Below are 24,797 nucleotides of genomic sequence, written 5' to 3' on the forward strand. Positions count from 1 at the left end.
GTACGCAAGATGGTTCCAATACCTCGTTGCGTCCCGTCAACATTCTACACGTAGACGCTAAAATCCAACATCTTGTATTAACGTGTAACAGCATGGGTCCACTGCTGCTCTTGGTTGGACTGGTGTTCCTTTACCCCCTTTACCATGTCATCTACAATCTTTTCTTCCACCCCTTGGCCTCCTACCCCGGCCCCCTTCTCTGGCGGGCAAGCTCCTTCCCATGGAAGCTCACACTCCTCCGCGGGACCATGCATCACGATCTGATGCGATTCCATCAAAAGTACGGCGACACCGTCCGCCTCAAGCCCGATGAAATCAGCTACGCCAACGCCCAAGCCTGGAAAGACATTCACGCACACGTCCCAGGCCGTCCGGAATTCCTCAAAGACCCCGTTCGCCTCCCCCTGGCACCCAACGGCATCATGAGCATCCTCGTCTCCGACACCAGAAACCACGCCCGCTTCCGCAGCTTGTTCGGCCACGCTTTCAGCGACAAAGGCCTGCGCGTCCAAGAGGCAAACATCATCCGCTATGCCGACCTCCTGGTCGATGTCCTCCGGGAAGTCGCCGACACGGACTCAGCCATCGAAATGGTGCGGTACTACAACATGGGCATCTTCGACTCGATCGGCGCCCTCTCCTTTGGCGAGTCTTTCAACAGCCTGGCCGACCGAACCCTCCACCCCTGGGTCGACGCCATCCACAAAAACCTCAAGAGCGTGGCCATCTCGCACGTCTTGCGGAGCATGGGAGTCGAGTTCCTCACCCCTTACGTCCTCCCCGAAGAATTGCGGGGGAAGCGCGCCGAGAATTACAAGTACGCCATCGAAAAGGTCAACCGCCGGCTGCAAAAGACGGGCGACCAGGGTGACTTTTGGGATCGCGTCATCGTCAAGAGCGGCGACGGGAACGAGTCCGGTCAGGGGATGAGCCAGGGAGAGATGCTCAACAATGCCGCCGTGATGGTCGTTGCCGGGTCAGAGACGACATCCTCTGTCCTCTGCGGCGCCACATTTCTCATGTGCAAATACGTCAAGTTCGACAAGGCAGCGCACGAGGTCCGCTCGGCGTTCAAGAGGTCGGAGGATATCACCCTGTTGACTGTCTCCCCTCTGCCTTACCTCACTGCTGTCATTGACGAGACCCTTCGCATGTACCCCGCCGTTCCGGGCCAACCACCGCGCGTCGTGCCCGCGGGAGGAGCCATGGTTTGTGGCAAATTCATCCCCGAGGGCGTAAGTACTTCCTTTCTCTCTGCCCACCTACCTACCTCAGAAACACAATCAACTGATGACTATGCGGCATAAAGATGCGCGTCGGTATAAGCCACATCGGCACGTATTACGCCGACTACAACTTCACCAAACCTCACGAATTCATCCCCGAGCGCTTCATCAACAAGGATGATCCGATGTTTGCCAACGACAATTACGCCGCTTACCAGCCGTGGTCTGTCGGGGTGCGCAACTGCATCGGGCGCAACCTTGCCTACGCCGAGCTGCGCTTGACACTGGCCAAGTTGCTGTGGCATTTTGACCTTGTGCTGGACGAGGCCAAGACGGGAGACTTTCTGGACCAGAAGATCTGGTCCATCTGGGCGAAGAGGGAGCTGTATGTCAAGCTGTACTCTCGCAAAGACTGATGGACTGGTGGACATGATAGGGGCGGTATTAACTTGAATGATAATCAACCAGGAACCCCTTATATCATTGCGTACTCTGTGGTTTTAAATACAAGAGGCTCAAACAAAGCTGAAGCAACCTGTTGTTGAAAAATATGTCAGGAATTGATAACTTGACAGAAATAGTCCCATGCAGAACTTCACCAAACAAAAGAAATGAGATTACGTCTTCAAAGTGACCAGCAGGCTAGGTGTACCTATTCCTTCATTTGCTTCAACAACCTCAACAACACCCCACTCCCAGTAACCCTCTGAACCATCTCGATATACTCTCTCTCCACCGAAAAAGGCCTACCCACCACATTCGGGATCCACCGGCCCACCAACTCCTCCGGCCTGATGTCCGCAACATGAATGTTCTGCGACAAATAGTCCCGATAGTCATCAATCTGCGGCCGTAATGCCCTTGAGTGGAAAGGGATCTCGATACCCGTCAGAGGGATAGTGGCCTTTCCGCGTCTAAGAGCGTCTGAGCTGGAGAGAAGTTGAGCACGGGGAATAAGACCGCGCACCAAGCCCCTGAGTGTGGTTATGTCAAGCCTTTCCGGTTCAGGTTTTGTCGAGAGGTCATCACAGGCTTCTCCGAGGATCCAAAGCGGTTGGAACTAGGGGTATATGAGCAAGAAGTGATGGCGGAGAGGGTGGAAAGATGAGGAAGAACTGACATGACCGGCGCAGACATACTGCTGGGAGCGAATGTTGTAGTTTACTGTCTCTAACAAGAGGCCTGTTTCCTCTGCGATCACTTGCACCAGGGCTTGCAGGTGATCCTCCCCGAAGACTAGGTAAAGCAAGGCGAGTGAGAACTCATTCAAGGCTGCGAATTGGGGAAATGGGGCAAGATACCTGGGCCGATTCGCGAAGGATCAACAGCAACCATGCTGTAATCCGTCCTGTCACCTGCCTCACGGGGCAAGGCATTCTGCATCTTCAACCCGCGGTAGTATATGAGCGATAGCAGGCTCTCAAACTGCATGAACGACGTGCAAGCCCCCAGAGCGGCATATTCGCCAAGTGAATGTCCTGCAAAGCGTGCGCCTGTCTGAACAACACCTCTGGTCCGCAAATGTACATATTCTGCCATCTCCATGACAACTAATGCTGGTTGTGCGAACTGTGTTGACATGAGAAGACCAGTCGAGTGGGAGAATGTGTACGACTTCGACCGTGTTGTCAGGCCGCGCAGGATTGGCTCCTCTCTGCTGTCCCCGCCAGCTGTCAAAACTCGTCGGGTCATTCCGAGATAAATATTTCGAATGTGTCGTCCACGGCTGCCTCCAAAGTAGACGGTGAGCGTCTTGGGATTGTCTTGAACGATATGCCTGAGCGAGAACCCGTAGTGCATTCTCAGATGATCCTCTGCTCGATCCCACAGCGCTTTTGCCTCGGGCCTTGTGGCGTAAAGTGACATGCCCATGCCTTTTTCCTGACCTCCTTGGCCGCCAAAGACATATGCGGTGCCAGGCTGCTCAACATCTGCTTCAGCAACAAGCACCCTTTCCCCCGTTTCGTCGTTGAAGGTCTGTATACTGAGAATCATCCTGCCATCCTCCACAGCAACATGTTGCATCTCGACTCTCAACCTGTCTTTTGGTCGTACCATGGCCTCGAAGCTTGCCTGCCAGCCTTTGAATCGGGTCCGGTCCGTATCTCCTATAGCCCATTCGACTGCTCGACGGACAATCGCTGACGTGTGCATCCCATGAACCACTGTCCCATGAAGACCAGCATATCGAGCAAACAAGGGGCACACGTGTATCGGGTTTGTGTCATGCGAAACAGCTGCGTAAGGGGCGCTTTCGGCGGGTGCATGTACAAGAATTGGCGGGACACCCGTCCATCCTGGATTCTCCAGCTGTTTTCGAGCAGTGAGAGGTGATCCATGTCGGCGGAGAAAATCCATGATTGGATTACCGAGGCAAGAGTCTTGCTCAAAATACACTCGGCCGAGTTGGATAGGGGCTGAAGTGTCGCTCTGCTCTGCCAGAGTTACGACGCCGGACACCTGCAGCAAGGCATTCCCATTCTCGTTGTCGTGTATGGTGTGAGTGGTGAGTTTGAACCTGAGTCTCTGTCCAATCAGGTCGGGCGGCTGTTCGTCAAATATCAACCATTTCCGGCTTATCAGAAGGGCATTCTTGACGGGCGAGTCAACATGTACCACCGCCTCCGGCTCTCTTACTGAGGTGAACTGTTCCTCGGCGCCTCCTTGTTCACCCCGCAAGAAGAATTCTGTCTCGATGGTGACCACCCGCTCACCTTGCCTTCGGATATCTGCAGAGATTTTGACGAGCTTTCCCGTCGCCGTCGTGGCCACCGCCGTGATGCGCGAAAATGCCTGTACCGTATCCCCAACCTGCAGCGGCCTGACGGATGGAGCGTAACGAAAGGATACCGACCGGTGAAGAAGCCGCAGTAGATTGCAGTTCAAACCTGGGATCAGAAGGGGTTTGGTGAGAGCAGTCCACGCCACAACGATACAGTAGTCGAGAGGAATAAGAAGACCATTGGGGTTCCACGAACGAAGCTGTGCTCCGCTGCTTCTTCGGATGACATTCATGTAATCATAGATATTCCGCTCACAGAGAATCATTTCGTTTCCGGTGAACTCGGAGCTCAATCCCGTAATTTGAGGAGGACCTGGGAAAACATCGTGGATCCACAGCCGGTGGTATAAAGACTTTACGGTCGCGGTGTGTGTCGAAGCATTCTCGTAGAGTCTGCAGCCCTTTGGCCCCTGGTGAACCTTGAGCAGGAACTTTACTTCGGTCACCCGTTTCGTGGCGACAGAGGGAGAAAGGATGAGTGTGACGACGATATCTCCGATGCGGTTGTGGGTAATTTTGAGACTGGTACGTGGGTTTTTCGCTGTTGAAGAACCCGGACTGAGAACAATCTCGTTAAAACATGAGTCCTCAGTCGCCCGTCTTATCTCAATCGTATCACGAGCAACGGGGAGGAATGCTGTCTTGATCGGATTTTGGCAACGAGAAGTACCCCTAAAAATCCAGTCGTCTTCCAGGCACTTTTCTGCCCATGACCCAGCAACATTGACTATGTGCTTGATGAGTCTCTCGGTCTCCAAAATTTTGAAATCCTTAGTCAGTTCCACCCGATATGTCACGCCATGAGTTGTCGACAGGACTCCAGCAATCGCGGGCAGGTTAGGCGTCATCGGTAATGTAGTTTCTGTAACCAAGCTCATGGGTGTGGGCTTGTATCCCCTTTCCAGCATCATCCAAACATGCGCCTGGCAAATGGAGTCGAGTATGTCTTTGGCGGACTCATCCAAGGAGGTGCAGTGTCGAACGGCAACTGGCCCTTGAATCACGCAGACGCGCTCGGCATCTTGGCCAACGACGGCATCAATGTCCTCGGACTGCCATAGCGAGTCCTTCTTGAACCAAGTGATAAAGTGTTCGTCGAGCACCGGGATAAAAGGGACCGGCTTCTGGCCTCGGCGACGAAAGAGTGCCAGAAGTAGAGAGACGTCCTCGGGATACAGTGTTTCGGAGGCACCAGTTCCCAGTGTCTGCTCAAATAGTTGGACAATATCATCCGGCCGAGAATCAGTAGAACCCACATCCGAATCATGCCCAAATCTTTCGTGTGCCAGAAGGATGAATTCTTCTACCAGAATCCGATAAGACTCATCAATCCATCGATCCTGGTGGTGAACATACATGAGCTGACACAGCCGACGTAAAACGCTCGAATAGGTCATATCTCCCAATTCAATGCTCCTGCCACCGCAATCGACAGCGAACCATGGGCGGAAGTAGTCTTGGTTCAGACGATCCGCAATTTCGTCCTTGTGGTGGCGGAGATACTCAAGGCGCCTGGTCTTGTCCTTGATGGAAAAGATGCTCTGATCAAATTCCTTCCACAGCATCATCCCACGCGTGGCGAGAACATGAATGGGCTGGCCCATTTCCGACTCGACGGTTATCACGCCGCCCGTAGGTTTGTCGAAAGACTTGTGCCACTCGCCGTCTTCGACTCCTTGCGCCCTAATTATTAGCTCTTTGGCTTGGGGGGAAGTGTGGGCTTCCTTGGCCACCATCATGCGGCTGCCGAGGAGAACGCCATCCACTGGCATGGGCGGGTGTCCAAACTTGTGAGCCCATTCGCCGGTCAACAGCGGCAATGTGTCATTGCCGCAGCCGAGACCGCTGCCAACTATTAAGACAATGTTAGGAGATCTCCTTATCTGGCCGTACATGGCCAGGAGCGGTTGGTGGAAGTCCTCCCAAGAGTGGTGGCCGCCAGCTCGACCACCGGTCCATTGCAACCCGATACAGAACTCTGGGTACTGCTGTGAAATAGCAATCACCTCTTTAATTGCCCCGACGGAGCCGGGCTTGAATGAAATATGCCGCAAGCCTGGGATGGATTCGATGTATTCCTTGACCACCTCTGCTGAGGGTATGCCTGCGCCAATGGTGATACCGTTGATGGCAACTCCATCACCCGCTAAGCTGCGCAATACGGATATCTGCCAGGAAATTGTTTTGGGATTGGCGTAGAGCAGGTTGCAAGTGATACCTCGTTGCGGAGAAATGGCAACAGCAAGGGTACGGAGGGCATGTTCGAACCCCTGTTCGTCCCGGTAGCCACCGCCAGCGAGCTCGATGTGATAGCCAGAGTTGATCACCGTGGCCACAAAGTCCCAGGCGACGGTCGTGGGTGTCATACCAGCGACCATGACAGGAGGGGCGCCAAAGAGTTTGGTCATTCTTGTCTCTAGCCGGGCCACACCGTCCTCGTCCACAACCAGACTCGGGGCAAACTGATCCTTCCAGCTGAGAGGCGCCCATGGCAATGTTAGAGATAATAACTCGTCGCGGCCGCTCGGTCCACCCGAGACAGACCTGTCTGACACTTGGATCACTCGTAGGCCAGTGCCTTCACTTTGCTCGTTTATCAAACTGCCAATCTGGCCCGGTCCAAAGTCTAGCACGTGTGTGGTGCCGGTCGAGCTGAGAGTGTGCGTGACCTGGACCCAGTCGACCGTGTCCACCGTTATGGTACGAATGATGGTGCGGAGTAAGTCGTCTGACTGAGATTCCTGGAGGTTCTGCGCCGTATGTGTATGGTAAACCGGTATAGCGAAGTCATCGCGGGCGAGGGCCAACTCCAGCAGATGGGACCGCACGCTGGCGTCCACATCGATCAGATACGGGCTGTGATAGGGGCTGGATATCGGGAGGAACTGTACGCCGACGGTCGGTTTGCGCCTACGGTACAAAACTCTGGTCTGGTCCAATCCGTCGCGAGCCTTGATCTGTCGAAGTTGGACGCACAGGCTACGAAGCGACCCAGGTGGACCTGCGAGAACGAACTTCTCCTTTGAGTTTACCAGAGCAATATGTACTGAGTTGCCATTACCGAGCCCTCTGTTGGTCCTTTCCAAACGTAGTGTGAGCTGGTCTTGACTCAGACCTGAGACGGCCAGCATGGACGACGGATAGCCCTCTTCATGTTCGACGCAATCTGCAATAGCCGCGGCAGGCAGGGCGCAAGGAGGAGTAGCGTAGTGGGACTCCAAACCAATCCAAAAGGAGATGCGGAGAGCTTCATCGGAGGCTTGATAGAAGGAGGACCAACTATTTGCTTTGGCAACGACCACGGCTGCCAGAAGCCCTTGTGAGTGACCGGTCACAGCATGAAGCAGATCCCTGAGTTGGCCAGGACGCTTGCCGAGAGCCTGGCATGTGATGCAGTATTGTGCCAGACTGAGTAGGGTGTTGAGAGGGAAGCTGATGGGAGAAAGAGCAAGGCGATCTTCGGAGGGTGCCAACTCTGGATTGTCGAGCCAGGCTTGGAGATGGAAACCTAACTCCTGGTGAAAGTGGCTCTTGTGTGGTTGTGATGACAGCTGGGACAATGTTGCCGATGCATTTTCCGTCAGAGTCCTGAGGTTCGATCCATGACGCTCGACCAAGTCCCTGAGGTCACTTAATGCAGTCAGATTATTGTGGCCCTGGCCACCAAAGATAGCACATATTCGAGCCTTGCCGGTTTCTGCAGTTTTGAGGAGAGCAGACGAGTTCGCTCCGCCCTCTGGTGAAGGGTCGGTTTCGTGGGCCAAGATTGCAGTCATGACGACGCCAACAATAATCAATCAACAGAAGAGATCGAGGCAGCAAGCAATCGTGTCGAATGGTTTAGGCACATCCAATGCAGGGGAACGAGCTGAAATTTGCATGTCTTTCACTCCCTTGTTAATTCGGCTGTAATCGGAGTGCGAACATTGTGCTCATGCTTGCTCGGCCACCGTGGTCAGGCAGGGGCCTACCAGATAAGTCGCGACTGCCTCGATTCAACTTGTCATTGGGGCGGTACACGCCACTTCCGCATCTACACCATGACACTTGAATCAACGAAACAAAAAGCATTGGACGACAGAGACATTGCTCACCAGCTGCTTGTTGAGCTCCTAGTGTAAGACAGCCTCCTTTCTCTCCTTCTTCTCATTGCATCAACTAATGTTTATTCCCAGCCACCAATTTGCCTTTCCGGTAAGATGGTAAGCTCATGCCTTCTCTAACAATCCAGGGCAGTGAACACCTAGGAAACTCATATCAGTATACAGGACAGACACGCAGGACAACTTGCTATCTGGTAACGATGCCGTCGTTCGATTAGTCGAGCTTGGACCGTCGAGGGTGTTGGTGAACATGGGACAGAAGACGATGCTACGCAAGATCGATTCCGGAGAAGCACCGGCCGGCCGTTCTTATCAGTTCTTGGCTAGTGCCCATGACCAGAGGGAGCTTCTGTACGAATATGACCCTCCACTACAGCCCTCACCAGCTGAACTACCACCACCACCATCACCGCCCAAGCCACCACAGCTCACTCCACAACTCCCAGTCCAGCCAGCACCAGGGACGGCGCCTGTCAAGGATTGCGCTTTGTCAGGGCTCGAAGTTGTGCGTATTTTGATCGCACGGAAGCTCATGAAGTCGATGGAGGAAGTACCAACTTCCAAATCCATCAAGGATCTATGTGGTGGTATGTTGTGCTACCAAGTCATGTTACTTCAGTACTGACATCATTGAAGGAAAGTCAACACTGCAAAATGAGCTAGTAGGAGATCTTCATGCTGAATTTGGCCTTCTCCCGGACAGACCAGAAGACATTCCCTTGAAGGACCTTGGCATCGTCCTTGACCCAAGCCGGCCACTGGGAAAGGTTTCATCAGCCCTTGTCGCCAGACTAATAGCATCCAAAATGCCTGGTGGTTTCGGTATTGCCTCGATCCACAACTACCTCGAGCAGAGGTTGGGGCTCAGCCCTAAGCGACAGACCGCCGTGACCTTGTGGGCTGTCGCTGCTGAACCAACATCACGACTGCCAGACAACCAAGCAGCCGAGAGATACTGGGATCAGATTGCACAGGACTATGGTGCGTTCTGTGGCATCAACCTCCAACCTCGAAGCCAACAACTTCAACAAGCATCCAATGACGCCGCCAGCGTCAGGACAGTTCTTGTTGACTCATCAGCGTTCAACCAAGCCTCGGAAGCTCACAAGCGGCTAGCCACGAAGCAATACCACGCCCTTGCCGAGTATCTAGCTTTCAGTTCTTCGGACCCTTCAAGCTCTGATAAAAAACTCATCACAGACCTGCAGCTTCAGCTTGATACCTGGTCAGCGGAATTTTCTGACGAGTTCTTGTCGGGAATTACACCCGCCTTTGATGCTGGAAAGGCGCGACAGTACACATCCTGGTGGAACTACGCCCGGGAGGAAGTGCTCTCACTGTACCACAGTGGTCAGCTTCACGACAAGATGACAATGGAAACCCTCATCAACCGTCTCGCAAGCCGAGCTAGTGAACAACTTTCCATTCTCGTATCTCATCTTGCAGAAGAATGTCTCTCGGAGGTCTTACGCGAGCTATTTCAGCGGGTAGTCCGTGCAAGTAATGCAGGAGTCAAAAAGCCTCCTGTTGCTCGGCCCATGTGGCCAACAGTTGGGCCACGAACGATTGTGACCGAGAACGGAGATATCGGCTATGTAGAGATTCCTCGTCCAGGCTTCTCTGGATCTGCGGCCTACGGAGACTACCTCTCTCACCGACTTGCTCAACCTCGGGAGACCGGCGATTCCCCTGTTATCCGCGTCAACGCTGCTCACGCCGATCATGAGGAATCAGATTGGACCAGGCTGTTCATCCAAGGAATATGTGACGCTCTCACAACCGGTGTCTCATTCTCAGAAAAGTCCATGCTCGTCACCGGTGCAGGTCAGGGTTCAATTGGTAGCGAGGTCATTCGCATTCTACTCGCAGGTGGCGCCCGTGTTATCGTCACCACCAGCAGGGAGCCCAGCACCGTAGCTGGCTACTTTCAGTCCATATACAGGGACCACGGTGCCAAGGGCTCGGAGCTTCACCTGCTTCAGTTCAATCAAGCCAGTTCACAGGACTGCGAGAGGCTGATAGACCACCTGTACAGCCAATCCTGGGACCTAGACGCCATCCTTCCCTTTGCCGCAGCCCCTGAAGGAGGTGCAGAGATGGATGCCCTATCCCCCACCAACGAGCTGGCACACCGATTGATGCTCACCAATGTCTTTCGTCTTCTGGGCCACATAGTCAAGAACAAGCGTCGTTTGGAAATCGCGTGCCACCCCACTCAGGTTGTGCTCCCATTGTCACCGAACCATGGTATCTTCGGCGGTGATGGTCTCTATTCCGAATCGAAAATGGGCTTGGAAAGCCTGATCAACCGAGCCCGCTCCGAGTCTTGGTCTGACCAGCTGTCGATATGCGGCGTGGAGATTGGTTGGACTCGATCGACGGGCCTGATGACGGCTAATGACGTTCTCGCTGAGACGATCGAGAATCATGGGGTGTTGACCTTCTCGGCGCAGGAGATGGCGCTGAATATTGCCGTGTTATTGACGTCGAAATTTGTCGATCTCTGTGAAGATGGGCCTATCTATGCTGATTTCGGCGGCGGCCTCTCGACCCTGGGTAGTTGTCACGCCATTCTGTCCAAGGCTCGAGAGGAATTTCGGCTTGCCGCTGATGTTGCGCGAGCCGTCAAGACCGAGGATGAACGCGAGCAAGCGCTCCTAAAGGGCACCAAGTCCAGTATTAAGAGACCTTTCAAGCAAAAGACGATGCTTCGAGTGGGTTTTCCGAAACTCCCAGATACGTTACCAGACCATGACATTGGTCGTTTGGTGGACCCCGCAAGAACCGTGGTTGTTGTTGGCTTCTCGGAACTGGGCCCATGGGGCAGTGCCCGACTACGCTGGGAGATGGAAACTTTTGGCCAGCTAAGTCCTGACGGGTACGTCGAAATGGCTTGGCTGATGGGGTTGATACGACACGTTGATGAACCTTGCAAGGGTGGTCATTATGTTGGGTGGGTCGATGCCAAAACAGGGGAACCGGTCGATGACAACAACGTGCGGCACAAATACGGCGAATTCATCAAGGCGCACACCGGGATCAGATTTGTCAAGCCAGATACGATTACAGGCTATGACCCAGCCTGCAAAGAGCTCTTACAAGAGGTCGCCGTGGAGGAAGACCTCCCTCCCTTTGAGACTTCGCTCTCTACGGCTGAGGCCCTGCGACTGAAGCATGGAGACAAAGTAGTCATATTGCGCCTACAAGGGAACTCTGATAGTTATCAAGTTCAGATCAAACGCGGTGCTACCATCCTTGTCCCCAAAGCCGTTCCGTTCCCTTGGGGTTCAGTGGCAGGCTTGCTGCCAAGTGGATGGGATGCTGCCAGGTACGGCATTCCAAAAGACATCATCCAGCAGGTGGACCCGGTGACGTTGTACACTTTGTGCTGTGTCGCAGAGGCCTTTTACAGTGCCGGAGTCCCAGATCCAACCGAGGTGTTTCAGCACATTCATCTATCCGAACTGGGAAACTTCATCGGTTCATCCATGGGCGGTGTCCTCAAGACCCGCCATCTCTACCGCGACGCCTATCTGGACCAAGATATTCAGGCAGACACGCTCCAAGACACGTATCTGAACACCACGCCCGCTTGGATCAACATGTTGTTGCTAGGTGCAGCTGGACCCATCAAGACCCCAGTGGGGGCCTGTGCCACTGGCCTAGAGTCTATCGATTCCGCCATGGACTCCATAATGGCAGGCAAAACCAAGATGTGTCTTGTGGGAGGCTACGACGATTTTGGAGAAGAGGAGTCACTCGGATTCGCCAAGATGAAAGCCACAGTAGATGTGGCCGCGGAGCTGGCACGGGGCCGCCTGCCCTCGGAGATGTCACGGCCGACTGCAGAAAGTCGGGTTGGGTTTGTCGAGTCCCACGGTTGTGGCGTTCAGCTGCTCTGTCGTGCCGATGTTGCACTGGAAATGGGACTCCCCATCTACGGTGTCATTGCCGGATCGGCCACGGCTGCCGACGGCATTGGTCGCTCGGTGCCCGCACCTGGCCAAGGTATCCTGACCTTTGCTGGCCAGGCAGAGCAGCACATGCCACTATACACTCAGCTGTCCATCAGTAACGATAGCTTTTCCTCTGGCTCATCTTTTGAGCCGGAGCTATGGACCCCTGTGAGCGAAAAGGCTGGCTCAAAACCAACATCTTCTTCCATAGAAGCGGCTTTGGAGGCTTGGGGCCTCACGATCAATGACCTCGACGTGGCCTCGTTACACGGCACCTCTACCAAAGCCAACGACCTCAACGAGCCTGAGGTGATACACAAGCAAATGACCCACCTGGGCCGCACCGATGGTGGACCCCTCTGGGCTATCTGCCAAAAGTCCATCACTGGTCACCCAAAAGCGCCTGCTGCCGCGTGGATGATGAACGGATGCCTGCAGGTCCTCGACAGTGGTCTTGTTCCGGGAAACCGCAACGCCGACAACATCGATCCTGCCCTCAAGGCATATCACCATCTGTGCTTTCCCACTAGGACTGTCAGGATGGCTGGTGAAGGGCCCAAGGCGTTTCTGCTCACGTCATTTGGGTTTGGACAGAAAAGCGGGCAGGTTGTTGGTGTAGCACCGCGCTTCTTCTTTGGCTCGTTACCTGCCAGCAGCTTTGCAGAATATTGCGGCAAGACCAAAGCAAGGCAGGCAAAGGCTGATAGGGCGTTTGCAAAAGCGGTCATGGAAAATCAGGTTGTGAAGATGAAGACGGAGCCTCTGTATGCCAAAAGAGATGCGTCCCGTATCTACTTGGACCGGTCGTTGAGGGTTGGGCAGAATGATATCACGGGAGCGTACCAGTTTGCCACTGTCTCTTAGTAGTTGTCACCAGTTTCGAATTATCGGTACCCAGCTTTAATTGTTCACGCATTGGTTCTGCTTCAATGATGATTGCCATTCTTCTAACCCAACTGTCTAGTCACTGGCCACCCAATGAATTCCCTTGAACATGTTTCCCCAGAATACCTTTTGATGCTCCGCAAGACTCTTGCAAGGGAACAACCACGAGTAGTGCGGATAACCAGGATAAGCATCGTACAGAACCGCCACGCCAGCTTCCTCAAGACTATCCTTCATAAGCCTTGCGTCATCTCGCAGCGTATCCGCCCCGGACTCGGTCACGTATACCTTCTTCAAATCCCCAAGGCGGGGATGAAGAAGAACAGACAGATATGGATCCTCCGGCGCGCCACCATACGTGTCCAACCAGGATAGCATCGCCGACTTGCTGTTGACCGTGTACTCGTCATTCTCTTCATACGAGGTATAACCCTCCCTCTTGTCCAGCGGCACAGCATCAGGGTGAACCGTCACCGGAGCCAACGCCACCACTCCCTTGACCCTATCCCGCATACCCATCATCTCAATGAGCTTCAGCCCGACCCCAAATGCAAGATTGCCACCGCTAGAAGTCCCCATCAAGGTAATCTCGTCAGCACCAAAGTGATCGAGGGCCCAAACGGCAGCAGCCACCCCGTCGTTCAACCCAGTCGGGAACTTGAACTCGGGCGCGAGTCGATACCCGACGCTGACGATCCTCATCTGGGCATTCTTGCTTAGGGCGCGGGCGAAGCCATCTTCTTGCTCGACGCTGCCCATGACGAAGCCGCCTCCGTGGAAGTAGACCCCGAGAGGGAGATTGGCATCACTGGCGTCGTTGGGGGTGTAAGTCCGGACCGAGAAGTCGCCGAGATGGACTGTCTCGGTGATTACGGTCGGGTCGGGGGGAGGGAAGCCGTATCGTTGCATCATTTTGCTGATGAGGATGTTCCATTGCTGCTTGGTTTCGTCTGTGGAGCCGGTTAGATGGGGTGCTTGGCCGAGGTCGGCGATGAACTGGCGGGATTGGGAGTGAATATGGGGGGCCTTTTCCCGATCATGTAGGGGTGAGTCTTACCTCGCGATAGGGTTTTTCCAAGCGGGATTCGGCGTTCATTTTGGGCAGAGCGGGTGGTAGACAGTGGGACAGAATGAGGAAAAAGGGGCAGCCTTGTCTGACCCAGGATCAACTTTGAGTGGAATAGGTGCTTTTATGGTCGGTGGCCGAAGGGTTCATCCAAGTGCGGATAGCGTATGGCGTCTTTTGGTGTCAATAACTCCAGCAACCTTCGGCCACCGGGGTTTTATACATGTCAGTTATTCGGGTCAAGATGTTCATTGCCCTCGCCCAAAGTCAACCCTTCACACCTAGCAGGTCAATAAACGATTACGAAGCAATCTTATCAGCAAAGCCAGCCAACCAACCAACGATGCCTGTTTACCACGTTGCTCTTTTCAAACTCAAACCAGAGGCTGACCCCAACAAGGTGAAGCAGTGGCAAGCACTGGCTGAGGGAATGGTCGGACAAGTACCTGGTAGCACCAGCACTCCATGCATCTCACTGAGGAGGATTGCTAACAGGTCTTCCAGGCCTTATAGGTCTTCAGGCAGGCGCGCCCATTGCCTTGACGGCACCCATGGCAAAGGGCTTTGACATGGGCGTGGTGGTGCACCTGGATTACGTTGAGAGTCTGGCGACCTTTTTTACCCATCCCAGTCATGAGGAGTGAGTTGTTCTTGTGTCCACTCCATTGATAATCAGGTATTTTTCCAAGATAGGGCTCCTCTAATTCCAGGTGTCAATCAGGGTCAATGAACTGTACAAAGATGTTTGTGAGATGGGTAGCACTATTGGATATGACATTGAGTTTTAGTTTTAGAAACTTGCTGCTTGCCAATGGGACGCTACACATTGAGACTACCTAGGTGTAGTGAAACCACTCTGGGTCATACCTACCTACCGGAGTTAAAACCAATCATATGTGTAGAAGAGATAAGGCACATCGATGATATTCAAAACTCTCACGTCAGTGTCAGCCCAGCTGGCTAAAGTCACGCATCAAACCCAGCCTGCCTCCTCCTCTTCATAATCGGCCTCAGTTGATCCCCCGCCCACCCATCCTCATAGTCATCCCTGAGATCAAACGTCCCCTCAGGCTGAATAGCCAGTGCCCGTCCTGCATTTCCAAGTCAGCATAGTTCCCCTCAGATTTGAAAGCACAACACATACCATGCACACCGCCATCAACCGCACAATAACTCGCAGCCTCCACACAAGCCTCCACGCTCACAAAATCCAACACCCTCGCCATATCAACCCCCCTAGCCGCCATCGCATTCTTAATCGGCGCAACAAGCGGCGTGTCCACAAACCACGGCGCCAGCAAATTGCACCTGACGCCGATATCCAGCGTCCGAGCGCGCGTGCTCCTGAACAAACCCCGGACGCCGAATTTGCTGGCGGGGTAGGTCGATGCCTTGGGACTGTCCATGTACGCACCGATTGAGGCGACCAGGATAAGTGACTTGTCCGGCTTTGCACCTTCCGAACTACCAGTAGAGGGCAACAATCGGAGGTAATACAGCGCCAGCCAGGAGCTGTAATAGACTCCAATCAGATTCACCTCTATATTCCTAATGTTTGGCTTTGCAGGGTCGGCGTCGAGGCTGGGCTGGCCGGCGGCGAGGACGTGGTCGACTTGGTTGCCTGGCATGAAGGCTGTGCCGGCGAAGGTGGCGACGATGTCGAGCGCTTGGGTAGGGGAGGAGGTTATTGCTGTTTTGAAGGCTTGCACTTGCGAGTCCCAGTTTGTGACGTCGCACTGAACGTACTTGATGTTGTTAGGTAGGGAGTCAAGGGGGGTTTGGATGTCGGCGATTGTGACGTGGGCTCCGGCGGATGCCCAGGCGAGGGCGGTGGCAAGGCCGAGGCCGGAGGCGCCGCCGGTGATGAGAACTGATTTACCGCGGAGGGTGGAGAGGTTGACGGTGGTGGAGATGGGGTCCATTTCGACGGGAAAGGCTGGGGGCGTGCTGGTGGGTGAGATGATGGGGTTTGTTCGTATGAGGTTTGGTTGACTTCAAGTTATTCTTTTTGTAAGAACTAGCGGTGCCTTGATCATGCAATCTATACAAACACGTGGGACGGCCTTCTTCTGGTTGGTAGAAGCTCGGGGCCCGGAGGAGGGTTGATGCAGGTTCGGAGGGACAAAAGTAAAACTCTAGCAACCTCGAGTATCGGGCCCTCTACCATCTCTTGTTTGCCCCTCTAACTGTGAAAGGACAAAAGCCCTTCATGATGGAGCTCGTCACACAGTACATCCTTGCTGTAAGTCACGCTTTGTGAAAGATGAAGAGCCAAACAGATACTGACCAACCCACGGCTCCTTCTCCTCATCCCCATGACGATAGGATTCCATCGCCTATACTTCCACCCACTCCGGAACCACCCAGGACCACGATTGTGGGCCGTCTCACGTCTCCCCTGGCTCTACAGCACAGTCAAAGGCACCATTATCCAGGACCTCAAAGCCTTCCACGAACAATACGGCCCCGTAGTTCGAGTAGCACCCAATGAACTCTCATACACCAACCCCGCCGCAGCAAAGCCAATCTACCAGTCCAACCCGGAATTCCCAAAGGACCCCATGCACCTCCCCCCCTTTCACAACGGAACACCAGGCATCCTCGCCGCAGACCACCAAAACCACCGGCGCTACCGCCGTCTGCTCTCGGGAGCCTTCTCCGACCGGGGAATGCGCGCCCAGCAAAACATGATCCAGCATCACGTCGACCTGCTAGTCTCACAACTCAAACAGGCGGCGTCACAAGACAACAACAACAACAACAACAACTCGGTAGACATGTGCCAATGGTACAACTGGACAACCTTTGACATCATCGGCGACCTCGCCTTTGGCGAATCCTTTGGCTGCCTCTCCAACGCGGCCACGCACGAGTGGATCGCGTCCATCCAGGGAAACGTCAAGGCCATCCCCGTCATCAACGCCATCCGCCGGCTGAGGCTGGACTGGATCATCCCTTTGATCGCCCCCAGGAAACTCCTCGCCATGCGGGCTCGCAACGCAAAGTTCACCGAGGACAGGGTGGACGCCCGGAGAGGGCTCGGGACAACGACGCCACGGGGTGACTTGTGGGATGGTGTGATGGAGGGCATGTCTCGGGACGAGATGATCAGCAACGCCAGCGCCATTGTCCTTGCGGGGAGCGAGACCTCGGCCACGCTGCTGAGCGGGTGCACGTGGCTGCTGCTGCGGAACCCCCAGGTGCTGGGGAGACTGACGGAGCATGTACGGGGGTCGTTTGGGGATGAGTCGGAGATTGACCTGATTAGTGTGGGGAAGCTAGATTACATGCTCGCTGTGCTGGATGAGGCTTTGAGGTTGTACCCGCCTGTTCCTATGCAGAGTAACCGCGTGGTGACTGGCAAAGGGGGGGGCTCGATTGCGGGTGGATGGGTTCCTGAAGGGGTAAGTTTGTTCCTGTTCCCCAAAGGAAACATGACAAAGCAACTGGTAGGCTAATTTGAAAGGACCTGAGACAAGACCTCAGTGGCACTCCAGCTCTACGCGGCATGTAGATCCAGCAGTAACTTCCACCGGCCGAATGAATTTCTCCCTGAGCGCTGGCTCGGGGGAAAGGACGGGGGTGCCTTTGCCGATGACCGGCGCGAGGTATCTCAGCCGTTCAGCATCGGTCCCCGCAACTGTATCGGCCGCCAGCTCGCCTACGCCGAGATGCGGCTCATCCTGGCCAAGATCTTGTGGCATTTTGACCTGGAGCTGGATTGCGCCAAGATGCAGGGCCGCGATTGGATGGGGGGCCAGGGGGTTTGGATCCTGTGGGATAAGCCACCGCTCTGGGTGACGGTGCGTCCCAGGCCGCGTTCCTGACTTGTTTGAGTGTGCCGCGGAGGATTCAGTGTGTGAGTGGTAGTGCAGTAGTAATGCAATAGTGACCACTTCCCCCACCTGAGCCCCTATTCAGATAGCACAGGGTGAACTGTGAGGGCCTTGTAGCATCGATAAGCCCATGCGTGTCAGTGCAAGGGATTCCCTGCGAGGGATTCCCTTGTCGGGGCTTGTAGCGTAATGACTACCCTTTGCAATATCACGTCAATCCCCATCGACCGGTTAAGGCTTGGAAACGTAGCAGTCGTGTTGCAGAGTTGTTGTCGTACATATATGAGGTATCTACATAGTACGTGGTCCAGCTGGCTGGTTTGATGGTCCCACAAGATTACCTCGGCATGAGATCTAGGTATGTAATTGCTGTCCCTTCCTGTTCCAAGATGGGTATGCAGGTGAGAGGCGTTCGCGAAGTTGAGCGGCCAATGGGATGAGTGAGCCACCATCTACCACCCACCGGATAGGCGTCCCCGGTGAGGGCCCTGTCACCCAATCGACGCATCTTCATATCCTTCACCGCTTTTTTGGTGTAAGTCGTCTGCTACTGGTAGGAGGAGATACGCCGTGCTGTGCCGTGATGGTGCAGCTGGAAGGATTTAAGGATGCAAAGGATAAAGTCTTGCTGTATTACTCAGCTGAGCGTGGTACGACAGGCGCTATCGTTTCTTCAAACGCTAGCGATCCGCAGCTCGTTCAATTGGAAAATGATGTGATGATCGGCCTGGAGTTGACGTTACATTGTGTCATGGTGTGATACCCCACACTCTGGACCTGCTGTCAGCGAACACAGTTTTGCCCGCTGGCATGAGGATCAGACGATACAGTATGTTTCCAGTATGCCTGTAATGCTGCGAAGAGTTCTGATTCACCATCACCATTTGATACAATGCTATCAAAGATATAGTGCATCAATATAGATTGGCCACTGGAGAATCAGCGCCTAAGATCATCATAGGACTGATATCGAATCTCCAGCGCCACAAACGGGCTGCTTGGGCATCGGATCTCATCCGTGACCACAAACCCTCCCGAGCTATCGCGGATACCGTTTAGGAGGTCGACCACCTCTACCTTTTCCGCGTGGCGGCCGTTGGAGAGCTGAAGCAGGGAAATATCCCGCAGCCGTGCCGTCGCCTCAACTTCAACGTCCACCGTACCTGGAGGGGGGAGAACCAGGGCCGTCAGAATGAGTCGGGACCCTGGATTGGCCCGCAGCACATCGACGTGTGCGGTAAGCTCTGCAGTGGCGTGGATGGCGATAGTGCTCCACCTGAGGGATGGGGTTGGAGACGGGAGGTGTAGAATGTAGATGGCGGCGTTCCGTACCGGTTGCGAGGTCCCTAGAGACCGTTTCTGAAGGGTGACCTTGGCATTGTGATCCGAGAACCCGATTCCAGGGACCGGTGGGAGGGCGGCAGGGAGGTGGGGGAGACGGGGTAAATCAGAAGAGGAGGGTGTGGTGGTTGAAGGAGCTTCATACATTTGTACGATGAACTGGAGAGTCGGAAACAAAGCCACCAGGCCAGCCGCTGTAGCGGACGAGTGAGCGCCAACCTGCGATTGGTTGTCAGAGTTATCGTAGTTTTGCTAATGGGAGATTTCGTGTGACCAGCTAGGTGGGTGTAGGAGTGGAGCAAGGGTAAGGTAACTTACGTCCACCACCGTGGCGTTTCCCAAGCTGCCCCAGTCCACCCGCATCAGCACATCGCGGGTGCCGGCTTGGTCGCCGTTTGTAACGGATTCGAGATAAGTGCCAAACTGGCGCTGGAGTCTGGGTTGTAGCTCAAAGACACTGGCTAGAGGAACGCCGGTATCAAAGGCAACTGTGTAGGCAGACTGATCGGTGCGGTCTGAGGCTCCGTACTGCCTGGTGGCAGTTGCCATCTTCAACGAGGCTGGGGCAGCGGTGCCCGAAAGAAACATTACCGCGTCGAGAAGTGCCGGCTCGGTCACAAACTGCGCCGATAAAGGGCTGTGGGCGACATGACCCTGCTGGGGCTCCTGAAGGAATCCCGAAGTGATCATCAGGCGGCTGACTCGGAATAGCTGACCCTCTGGCACGCCACAGATATCGGCCACGTCCTTGAAAGGAACAGCATCGTCGAGCGGGATACATGCCAACACCTGGAATTCGCACAGCCATTGGAGACAGGCAACCAGTTGAGTCTGCCAACAAGGAGAAGTCTCAGCTTTCCGAAATATTTAGGCTTCCAAGGCTCGTAACAGGAACCTGAGGAAACACGGGCATGGTAAAAAGTCGGCACGGGTGGGACTAGAGGGACAAGCGGGTAGAAAAAAAGCCGAAACCGGGGAGATAGTAGAAGAATGATACGCACGTGAAGGGCTAGGCCCCGAAGGAAATCGCTAGGTTGTCGCTGCATCACCTGTTTCCAACAGGCTTGGTGATGGTCAGAGATAATGAGTTCCCAGACCGTGACTGGGAAGTCTTGAGATAAGTATGGGGGCCAGTGGCGCCAAATTCTTAGGATATCAGGTGCTCGGCAAAGTGATTAGGTAGGTATTGAAGGAAGGTAGGATTCCGCTCCGCACTGACGGCGACCTCGGGAGGCTAACAACGAGGAGAGAGAACCGTTGTTTGACAAGCCATAGACTGAACAGCCGTGGGGTCTCAAGTCGATCTGGTGAAGTCGTGTGCGGGTTAGGTAAACGTGAAACATATGGTTTCCGAAGGAAGCTGGGGATCAAGGAATGGAATTGGTGGAGGACTAATCGGAGGGTGTTTCCCCTAAGAGGAACGAGAAGGGATCTTCCGGTCGCTACTATGGGTGATATTAGTGGTCTGGACCCGACAGTCGCATGGCTGGGCTCTGTGCTCGCTGTCAACTCGGTTCATGCAATTATTGTTTTTTCATGATCCTGTGCAGTTCATTTACCAAACGAAGGGGAACTTACAGCGATGGTTCAGTGTAAAGCGGCTCGACCCAGTGGGGGTCACTAGGCCGGAACAGGAAGGTTGGTGAAAACGCAAAGGGTACCTAGAGGAAGTTGGGGTGGTGGGGGTTGTGATTCAAATCGAGTGCGAGACACTAAGTAATCTGTCGGACCTACTTCCCTCCGTCGAGGATTTCGACCTTCCAATCCCTCAGTTGGTCTCTGATATGAAGGGTCTCGATACCTACCTGCTGTAAAAGCCCGTCTTGCAGACTGTGACAGCTGCTCATAGGGTATGGTGACACATTCCGCATTATGCAAGCAGCATGTCTCATAAGCCTCCGAGTGTCTGCTGTGGCCCAGATGCACGGCCAAGTAGCATTGCGTCTGCAGTTGGCTTTGTGAGAGCGGGGTTATTATGTACCATAGACAGATGTGTAAAGGACTTGAAGCTCGAGCTCGCTTATCTGAGAACTACAGGTACCTCACTGGTGAAGCCGTTCTATATAGACAGACACTCTCACCTTCGTGAGTGGCATCACAAGCTCAACGTCAGGTCTGTGTAATCTTATTTTACGCACCTTTTTTCGCGGTAATGCTCGACAAAACAGCTCCGAGTCCATCGTCAGCCGGCCCACCCAGCGCTCAGAATGCCCGGAAGTTGCGGGATAGCTGCACCGAGTGCGCGAGCTCCAAGGTCAAGTGCGGCAAGGAGAAACCCACATGCTCACGGTGTGTTCGTCGGGGGGCCAAGTGCACCTACATGGCGTCAAGAAGGACAGGACGAACCTCGTCCAACGCGTCCAAAATTGCGGCCGAAAACAATCCGAACGGCGCTACCATCGAAGTCAACGGCGGCACAGGCTCGGCCCGGAATGAAAGGACTGAACCATCGAGGCCAGTACTGCGCGTGGGAACGCCCTTGAATACACAGTCCACGACGATGACAACGACGACAACAAACACCTCCGCCGCCGGGGACCAGCAGACCCGCCACAGCACCCCAGGCCCCGGGCCCGAATTGGATGCTATCGACCCCGAGCTGTGGAGTTCCATCATGTCGCCCAGCGGCTTGATCACGTGTGACCCGGCCAGCCTCTCACCCCCCTTGACAAGCATCGGCACCGATGTCGGGAGTCTGTTCGACTTGGACTTTCATTCCCCCATGGTTATCGATTACCCGGTGGCAGACCAGGCAGGCGACGGTGAAGGCCGGCCGGTATCGGATCTAACCAGCAGGATCAACGCCTCGGTCACCGATCGCGATGTCTTTGCCTCTCACCATCTGACGTCCGAGTTCGACTGGTCCGTGGTTCAGAAACCACAGTGTTGCTTCTCCATCGCCATCGACATCCTCAGCCGCCTGTTTCCGCCGGCACCAGCTGGGTGCAAGCATCCACCAGCGAGCCAGGTTGACACACCCAAGGCACGCACCATCGAATCGGTCATCTCGGAGAACAAGCAAACCATAGAGTCCCTCACCAGGCTCCTGGATTGTGATTGCTCGACAGACCAGTACCTCATATCGCTCATGACGCTCATTGCGCTCAAGGTCATGGGTTGGTATGCTGCTGCGGCCGACGACGCTGCTTCGGCGCACCCTGCCGCCTTTGAGTGGCCGGGCTCCCAATCTTCGTCCCGCTCCAGATCATCTGTCTCGTCGGGCTCTGTGGCTTCGGGCTCCCTCGGTGAGCAGGTGTTGCGGCTACCTACCATTGTCGGCAACTACTGCGTCGCTGGCCAGCATCAGGATCGCATGGCAGCTCAGCTCGTCCTGAGCGAGCTCCACCGAGTGCAGAAAATTGTGAACGGACTGTCATCGCGGTTAGAAAGCATCCGCCTGCGTGCAGCTCAGGACGGCGGTTCCGGGGCTAGCTCTGGGTCGAGCAGTGTGGGCGATGTAAGCGAGCAGCCACTAGGCGGTGCTCGTGCCGGGCCCCTCTCCGTTCCAACCTTCACCCAGCTTGAGGATGACCTGAGAAAGCGATTCCGGGTGTTGTCGTCGGAAACGATCAATGTCCTTCGTCGCGCCTAGAGGTTCTATTCCCTATCGACTGCACGTGTCACGAGTTATGACTTGGCGTTGGCGTTGGCGTTGGCGAGTTTTCAGGGGCCTATGATGTCTTTGTTCCAAACTCGCCGTTTCAGTGTTGTTCTCTGATAAGATATAATAAATAGCAGCATCAGAAATCATCGTCATTGTCTCATCGATGACTTTTTGGGTGCGAGTCCTCAAGTCGTGCGACTTCCAGAGGTCCCATGCCAAGCCTAACCTGTTAGCCCCCGAACTGTTTTTCCATTTGGTCCAGTATTGTGGAGCCAAAGCATTGGTTCTAGGGCCCCTGACGGATTTACTGTAGCGGGGCCCGACTTGGCTGTCAAGTCAAGAACTCAAGCTGGCTCATTGCCCATCATGCAGTGAGCAAAAAGATAACAGTTCAATGCAGGTGCAGCACACCCCTCATCAATCAAAACTCTCAAATCTTGGGCGAGGGATTTCCTGAACCATGGCACGATCTCTTGGCAATTGTTTGTGACCGCGGTTCCTTGGGACCCCCGCAACGCTAAAACAAGAAGGAATTGGGGTCGATTTCTGTGGGGTTGTAACGATGCGCTAGTAGGCGCTAAATCTTATTTGTACGACACTCATGATCATGATCAGTCACTTCAGTCCAGCTCAAATTGTACAGACCGGTGTGGCAAAGCAGCCAGTGTCAGTGTCCCTGCATTTGCGATCCTGTCTCATACCCAGGAACCCAGGATTCAGGAGCAGAATATTATTTGTAGCACACTCACTCATTGTATGCTACCCTCTTCGCGCAGGCTGACCACCCACCAGGGCCACCACCACCAGCTCGTATGCATTGTACTCATCCTGGCAGGGTGTGGCCGCATCCACGTACTCGCTTCCATATTTCTCACAATTGGCCCGCTCTAGGCGTGCTATCACGACCGTTGCTTACGGGGTGTGCTACTATCTTCAGCCTCGTTCTGCTTTCGTTCTCTCATGCATGTGTGAGACATCGGAGACCCTGCAGCATGCTAACCCCTCTACCAAGCCAACTTTGATCCATCCTCATGCAGCACAAACTGGCCAGACGTCTTCTCCTTGGTCGCTTCGTCAATCTGTCGCGCAAGAGAGGCCCGGCACGTCAGCAAGTGTTTTTCCTTTGCCCACCAAACAAAGAAAATAGCTACATACCCGCGCGCAAATTCCCGTTATGCTCTCCTCGATCGTGGTCGGCGCTTTGCTTCGGCCCATGAGACGCGCCCCCTGATCTCCCATGTCGGTTTGAACATGGCTACCCAAACCGATCAGTTCAGCCTTGGGAAAAGTTAAACGCCATCATGAAAAAATATCTTACCCGGGATCCACAATAAAAGCCACCAGCCACTTATTCTCAAAGTGAAACTTTCTCACCAACCAGTTCGCCGCCAGCTTGGACACGCAGTACGCACTCAGCGGGACGCGCGCGTACTCTTCCATCCCCGTGATGGTGCTCAGCGGTGCCCCGACGAGCACAAACTTTGCGTTTCCCGCCTTTGCCGCCTGGAGCAGGAGGCGCGTGGCCTGGAACAGGAGCAGCACTGAGTACGTGTTGACCATCATGTGATTTTGCAGGTGCTCGAGCTGCATCGTCGAGGCGGGGCCGTAGTTTGTCGCAATGGCGGCGTTGGCGATGACCACGTCCAGGTGGGTGATGCTGTGATTGGTCTGGAGCTGCGAGGCGGCGGCCGAGGCGTCGCTTTCCGAGGCGCAGTCCAGCTTGACGACTACAAGGGACGAGGTGTCTGCCTTTGGGAGAGACTCCAGGGCGGCTGACTGAGTCGCGACATCACGCACGCAGGCAATGACGATGCTGTCGGGGCGGAGGAGGTAGGCGGCTACGAGGCCTTTGCCGATGCCTGTGGTAGTGTTATCATTAGAGATGCAAAATGAAGCAAAATGGGAAGCAGCAGTACCTCTGCTGGCGCCAGTTATCAGATAGGTCTGTTTGTAGTTTCCTTTGCCGTTGATGCCGTTCATGCTGGCGGCCATCATGTT

General features: G+C 54.5%; 11 protein-coding genes across 11 annotated transcripts; 5 read left to right on the forward strand and 6 right to left on the reverse strand.

Moving 5' to 3' along the window:
• Nucleotides 1-92: 92 nt before the first annotated feature.
• Nucleotides 93-1,704, forward strand: QC762_207290 (uncharacterized protein; the record flags this gene model as incomplete). The annotated part of the gene is made up of 2 exons (XM_062887639.1): nt 93-1,235; nt 1,310-1,704. 2 exons carry the CDS (start codon nt 93-95, stop codon nt 1,640-1,642), a joined length of 1,476 nt encoding a protein of 491 aa, XP_062745766.1. The 3' UTR covers nt 1,643-1,704.
• Nucleotides 1,687-7,854, reverse strand: QC762_207300 (uncharacterized protein). The gene is made up of 3 exons (XM_062887640.1): nt 2,528-7,854; nt 2,347-2,462; nt 1,687-2,286 (listed from the first exon to the last, which is right to left on the reverse strand). Exons 1-3 carry the CDS (start codon nt 7,782-7,784, stop codon nt 1,879-1,881), a joined length of 5,781 nt encoding a protein of 1,926 aa, XP_062745767.1. The 5' UTR covers nt 7,785-7,854; the 3' UTR covers nt 1,687-1,878.
• Nucleotides 7,855-8,027: 173 nt separating this feature from the next.
• Nucleotides 8,028-12,931, forward strand: QC762_207310 (uncharacterized protein; the record flags this gene model as incomplete). The annotated part of the gene is made up of 3 exons (XM_062887641.1): nt 8,028-8,125; nt 8,184-8,698; nt 8,748-12,931. Exons 2-3 carry the CDS (start codon nt 8,362-8,364, stop codon nt 12,929-12,931), a joined length of 4,521 nt encoding a protein of 1,506 aa, XP_062745768.1. The 5' UTR covers nt 8,028-8,125; nt 8,184-8,361.
• A 9-nt stretch (nt 12,932-12,940) lies between these two features.
• QC762_207320 (uncharacterized protein) lies at nt 12,941-14,186 on the reverse strand. The gene is made up of 2 exons (XM_062887642.1): nt 14,010-14,186; nt 12,941-13,948 (listed from the first exon to the last, which is right to left on the reverse strand). Exons 1-2 carry the CDS (start codon nt 14,046-14,048, stop codon nt 13,028-13,030), a joined length of 960 nt encoding a protein of 319 aa, XP_062745769.1. The 5' UTR covers nt 14,049-14,186; the 3' UTR covers nt 12,941-13,027.
• A 55-nt stretch (nt 14,187-14,241) lies between these two features.
• Nucleotides 14,242-14,930, forward strand: QC762_207325 (uncharacterized protein; the record flags this gene model as incomplete). Its single annotated transcript, XM_062887643.1, has 3 exons — nt 14,242-14,467; nt 14,523-14,658; nt 14,740-14,930. 3 exons carry the CDS (start codon nt 14,242-14,244, stop codon nt 14,804-14,806), a joined length of 429 nt encoding a protein of 142 aa, XP_062745770.1. The 3' UTR covers nt 14,807-14,930.
• On the reverse strand, nt 14,890-15,940 carry QC762_207330 (uncharacterized protein; the record flags this gene model as incomplete). The annotated part of the gene is made up of 2 exons (XM_062887644.1): nt 14,890-15,109; nt 15,163-15,940. 2 exons carry the CDS (start codon nt 15,938-15,940, stop codon nt 14,985-14,987), a joined length of 903 nt encoding a protein of 300 aa, XP_062745771.1. The 3' UTR covers nt 14,890-14,984.
• A 214-nt stretch (nt 15,941-16,154) lies between these two features.
• Nucleotides 16,155-17,958, forward strand: QC762_207340 (uncharacterized protein). The gene is made up of 2 exons (XM_062887645.1): nt 16,155-17,422; nt 17,498-17,958. The coding sequence occupies exons 1-2, from the start codon at nt 16,334-16,336 to the stop codon at nt 17,843-17,845; spliced, it is 1,437 nt and encodes a 478-aa protein (XP_062745772.1). The 5' UTR covers nt 16,155-16,333; the 3' UTR covers nt 17,846-17,958.
• Nucleotides 17,959-18,793: 835 nt separating this feature from the next.
• QC762_207350 (uncharacterized protein) lies at nt 18,794-19,885 on the reverse strand (the record flags this gene model as incomplete). The annotated part of the gene is made up of 2 exons (XM_062887646.1): nt 18,794-19,414; nt 19,514-19,885. The coding sequence occupies 2 exons, from the start codon at nt 19,883-19,885 to the stop codon at nt 18,794-18,796; spliced, it is 993 nt and encodes a 330-aa protein (XP_062745773.1).
• A 767-nt stretch (nt 19,886-20,652) lies between these two features.
• Nucleotides 20,653-21,871, reverse strand: QC762_0039280 (uncharacterized protein; the record flags this gene model as incomplete). The annotated part of the gene is made up of 3 exons (XM_062883330.1): nt 20,653-20,688; nt 21,001-21,139; nt 21,516-21,871. 3 exons carry the CDS (start codon nt 21,869-21,871, stop codon nt 20,653-20,655), a joined length of 531 nt encoding a protein of 176 aa, XP_062745774.1.
• QC762_0039290 (uncharacterized protein) lies at nt 21,348-22,787 on the forward strand (the record flags this gene model as incomplete). The annotated part of the gene is made up of 1 exon (XM_062883331.1): nt 21,348-22,787. The coding sequence occupies one exon, from the start codon at nt 21,348-21,350 to the stop codon at nt 22,785-22,787; it is 1,440 nt and encodes a 479-aa protein (XP_062745775.1).
• Nucleotides 22,788-23,853: 1,066 nt separating this feature from the next.
• On the reverse strand, nt 23,854-24,794 carry NOR1 (NADP-dependent oxidoreductases 1; the record flags this gene model as incomplete). The annotated part of the gene is made up of 3 exons (XM_062887647.1): nt 23,854-23,878; nt 23,955-24,658; nt 24,716-24,794. 2 exons carry the CDS (start codon nt 24,792-24,794, stop codon nt 24,114-24,116), a joined length of 624 nt encoding a protein of 207 aa, XP_062745776.1. The 3' UTR covers nt 23,854-23,878; nt 23,955-24,113.
• Between the last annotated feature and the right edge of the window lie 3 nt (nt 24,795-24,797).

This window comes from Podospora pseudocomata (assembly GCF_035222375.1).
Source record: "Podospora pseudocomata strain CBS 415.72m chromosome 2 map unlocalized CBS415.72m_2.2, whole genome shotgun sequence".
Lineage (NCBI taxonomy): Eukaryota > Fungi > Ascomycota > Sordariomycetes > Sordariales > Podosporaceae > Podospora > Podospora pseudocomata.

What these genes read in the sequence shown, in the direction of transcription:
- QC762_207340 (XM_062887645.1), top strand. Translation starts at nt 16,334, where the DNA reads ATGACGATAGGATTCCATCGCCTATACTTCCACCCACTCCGGAACCAC. An exon ending in GTGGATGGGTTCCTGAAGGG is followed by an intron (nt 17,423 to 17,497) that starts GTAAGTTTGTTC and finishes ACCTGAGACAAG; the next exon opens with ACCTCAGTGGCACTCCAGCT.
- QC762_207300 (XM_062887640.1), bottom strand. Translation starts at nt 7,784, where the DNA reads ATGACTGCAATCTTGGCCCACGAAACCGACCCTTCACCAGAGGGCGGA. An exon ending in TCCTTCGCGAATCGGCCCAG is followed by an intron (nt 2,463 to 2,527) that starts GTATCTTGCCCC and finishes TGCTTTACCTAG; the next exon opens with TCTTCGGGGAGGATCACCTG. An exon ending in AGTATGTCTGCGCCGGTCAT is followed by an intron (nt 2,287 to 2,346) that starts GTCAGTTCTTCC and finishes ATATACCCCTAG; the next exon opens with TTCCAACCGCTTTGGATCCT.
- QC762_207320 (XM_062887642.1), bottom strand. Translation starts at nt 14,048, where the DNA reads ATGAACGCCGAATCCCGCTTGGAAAAACCCTATCGCGAG. An exon ending in TGGAAAAACCCTATCGCGAG is followed by an intron (nt 13,949 to 14,009) that starts GTAAGACTCACC and finishes CAATCCCGCCAG; the next exon opens with TTCATCGCCGACCTCGGCCA.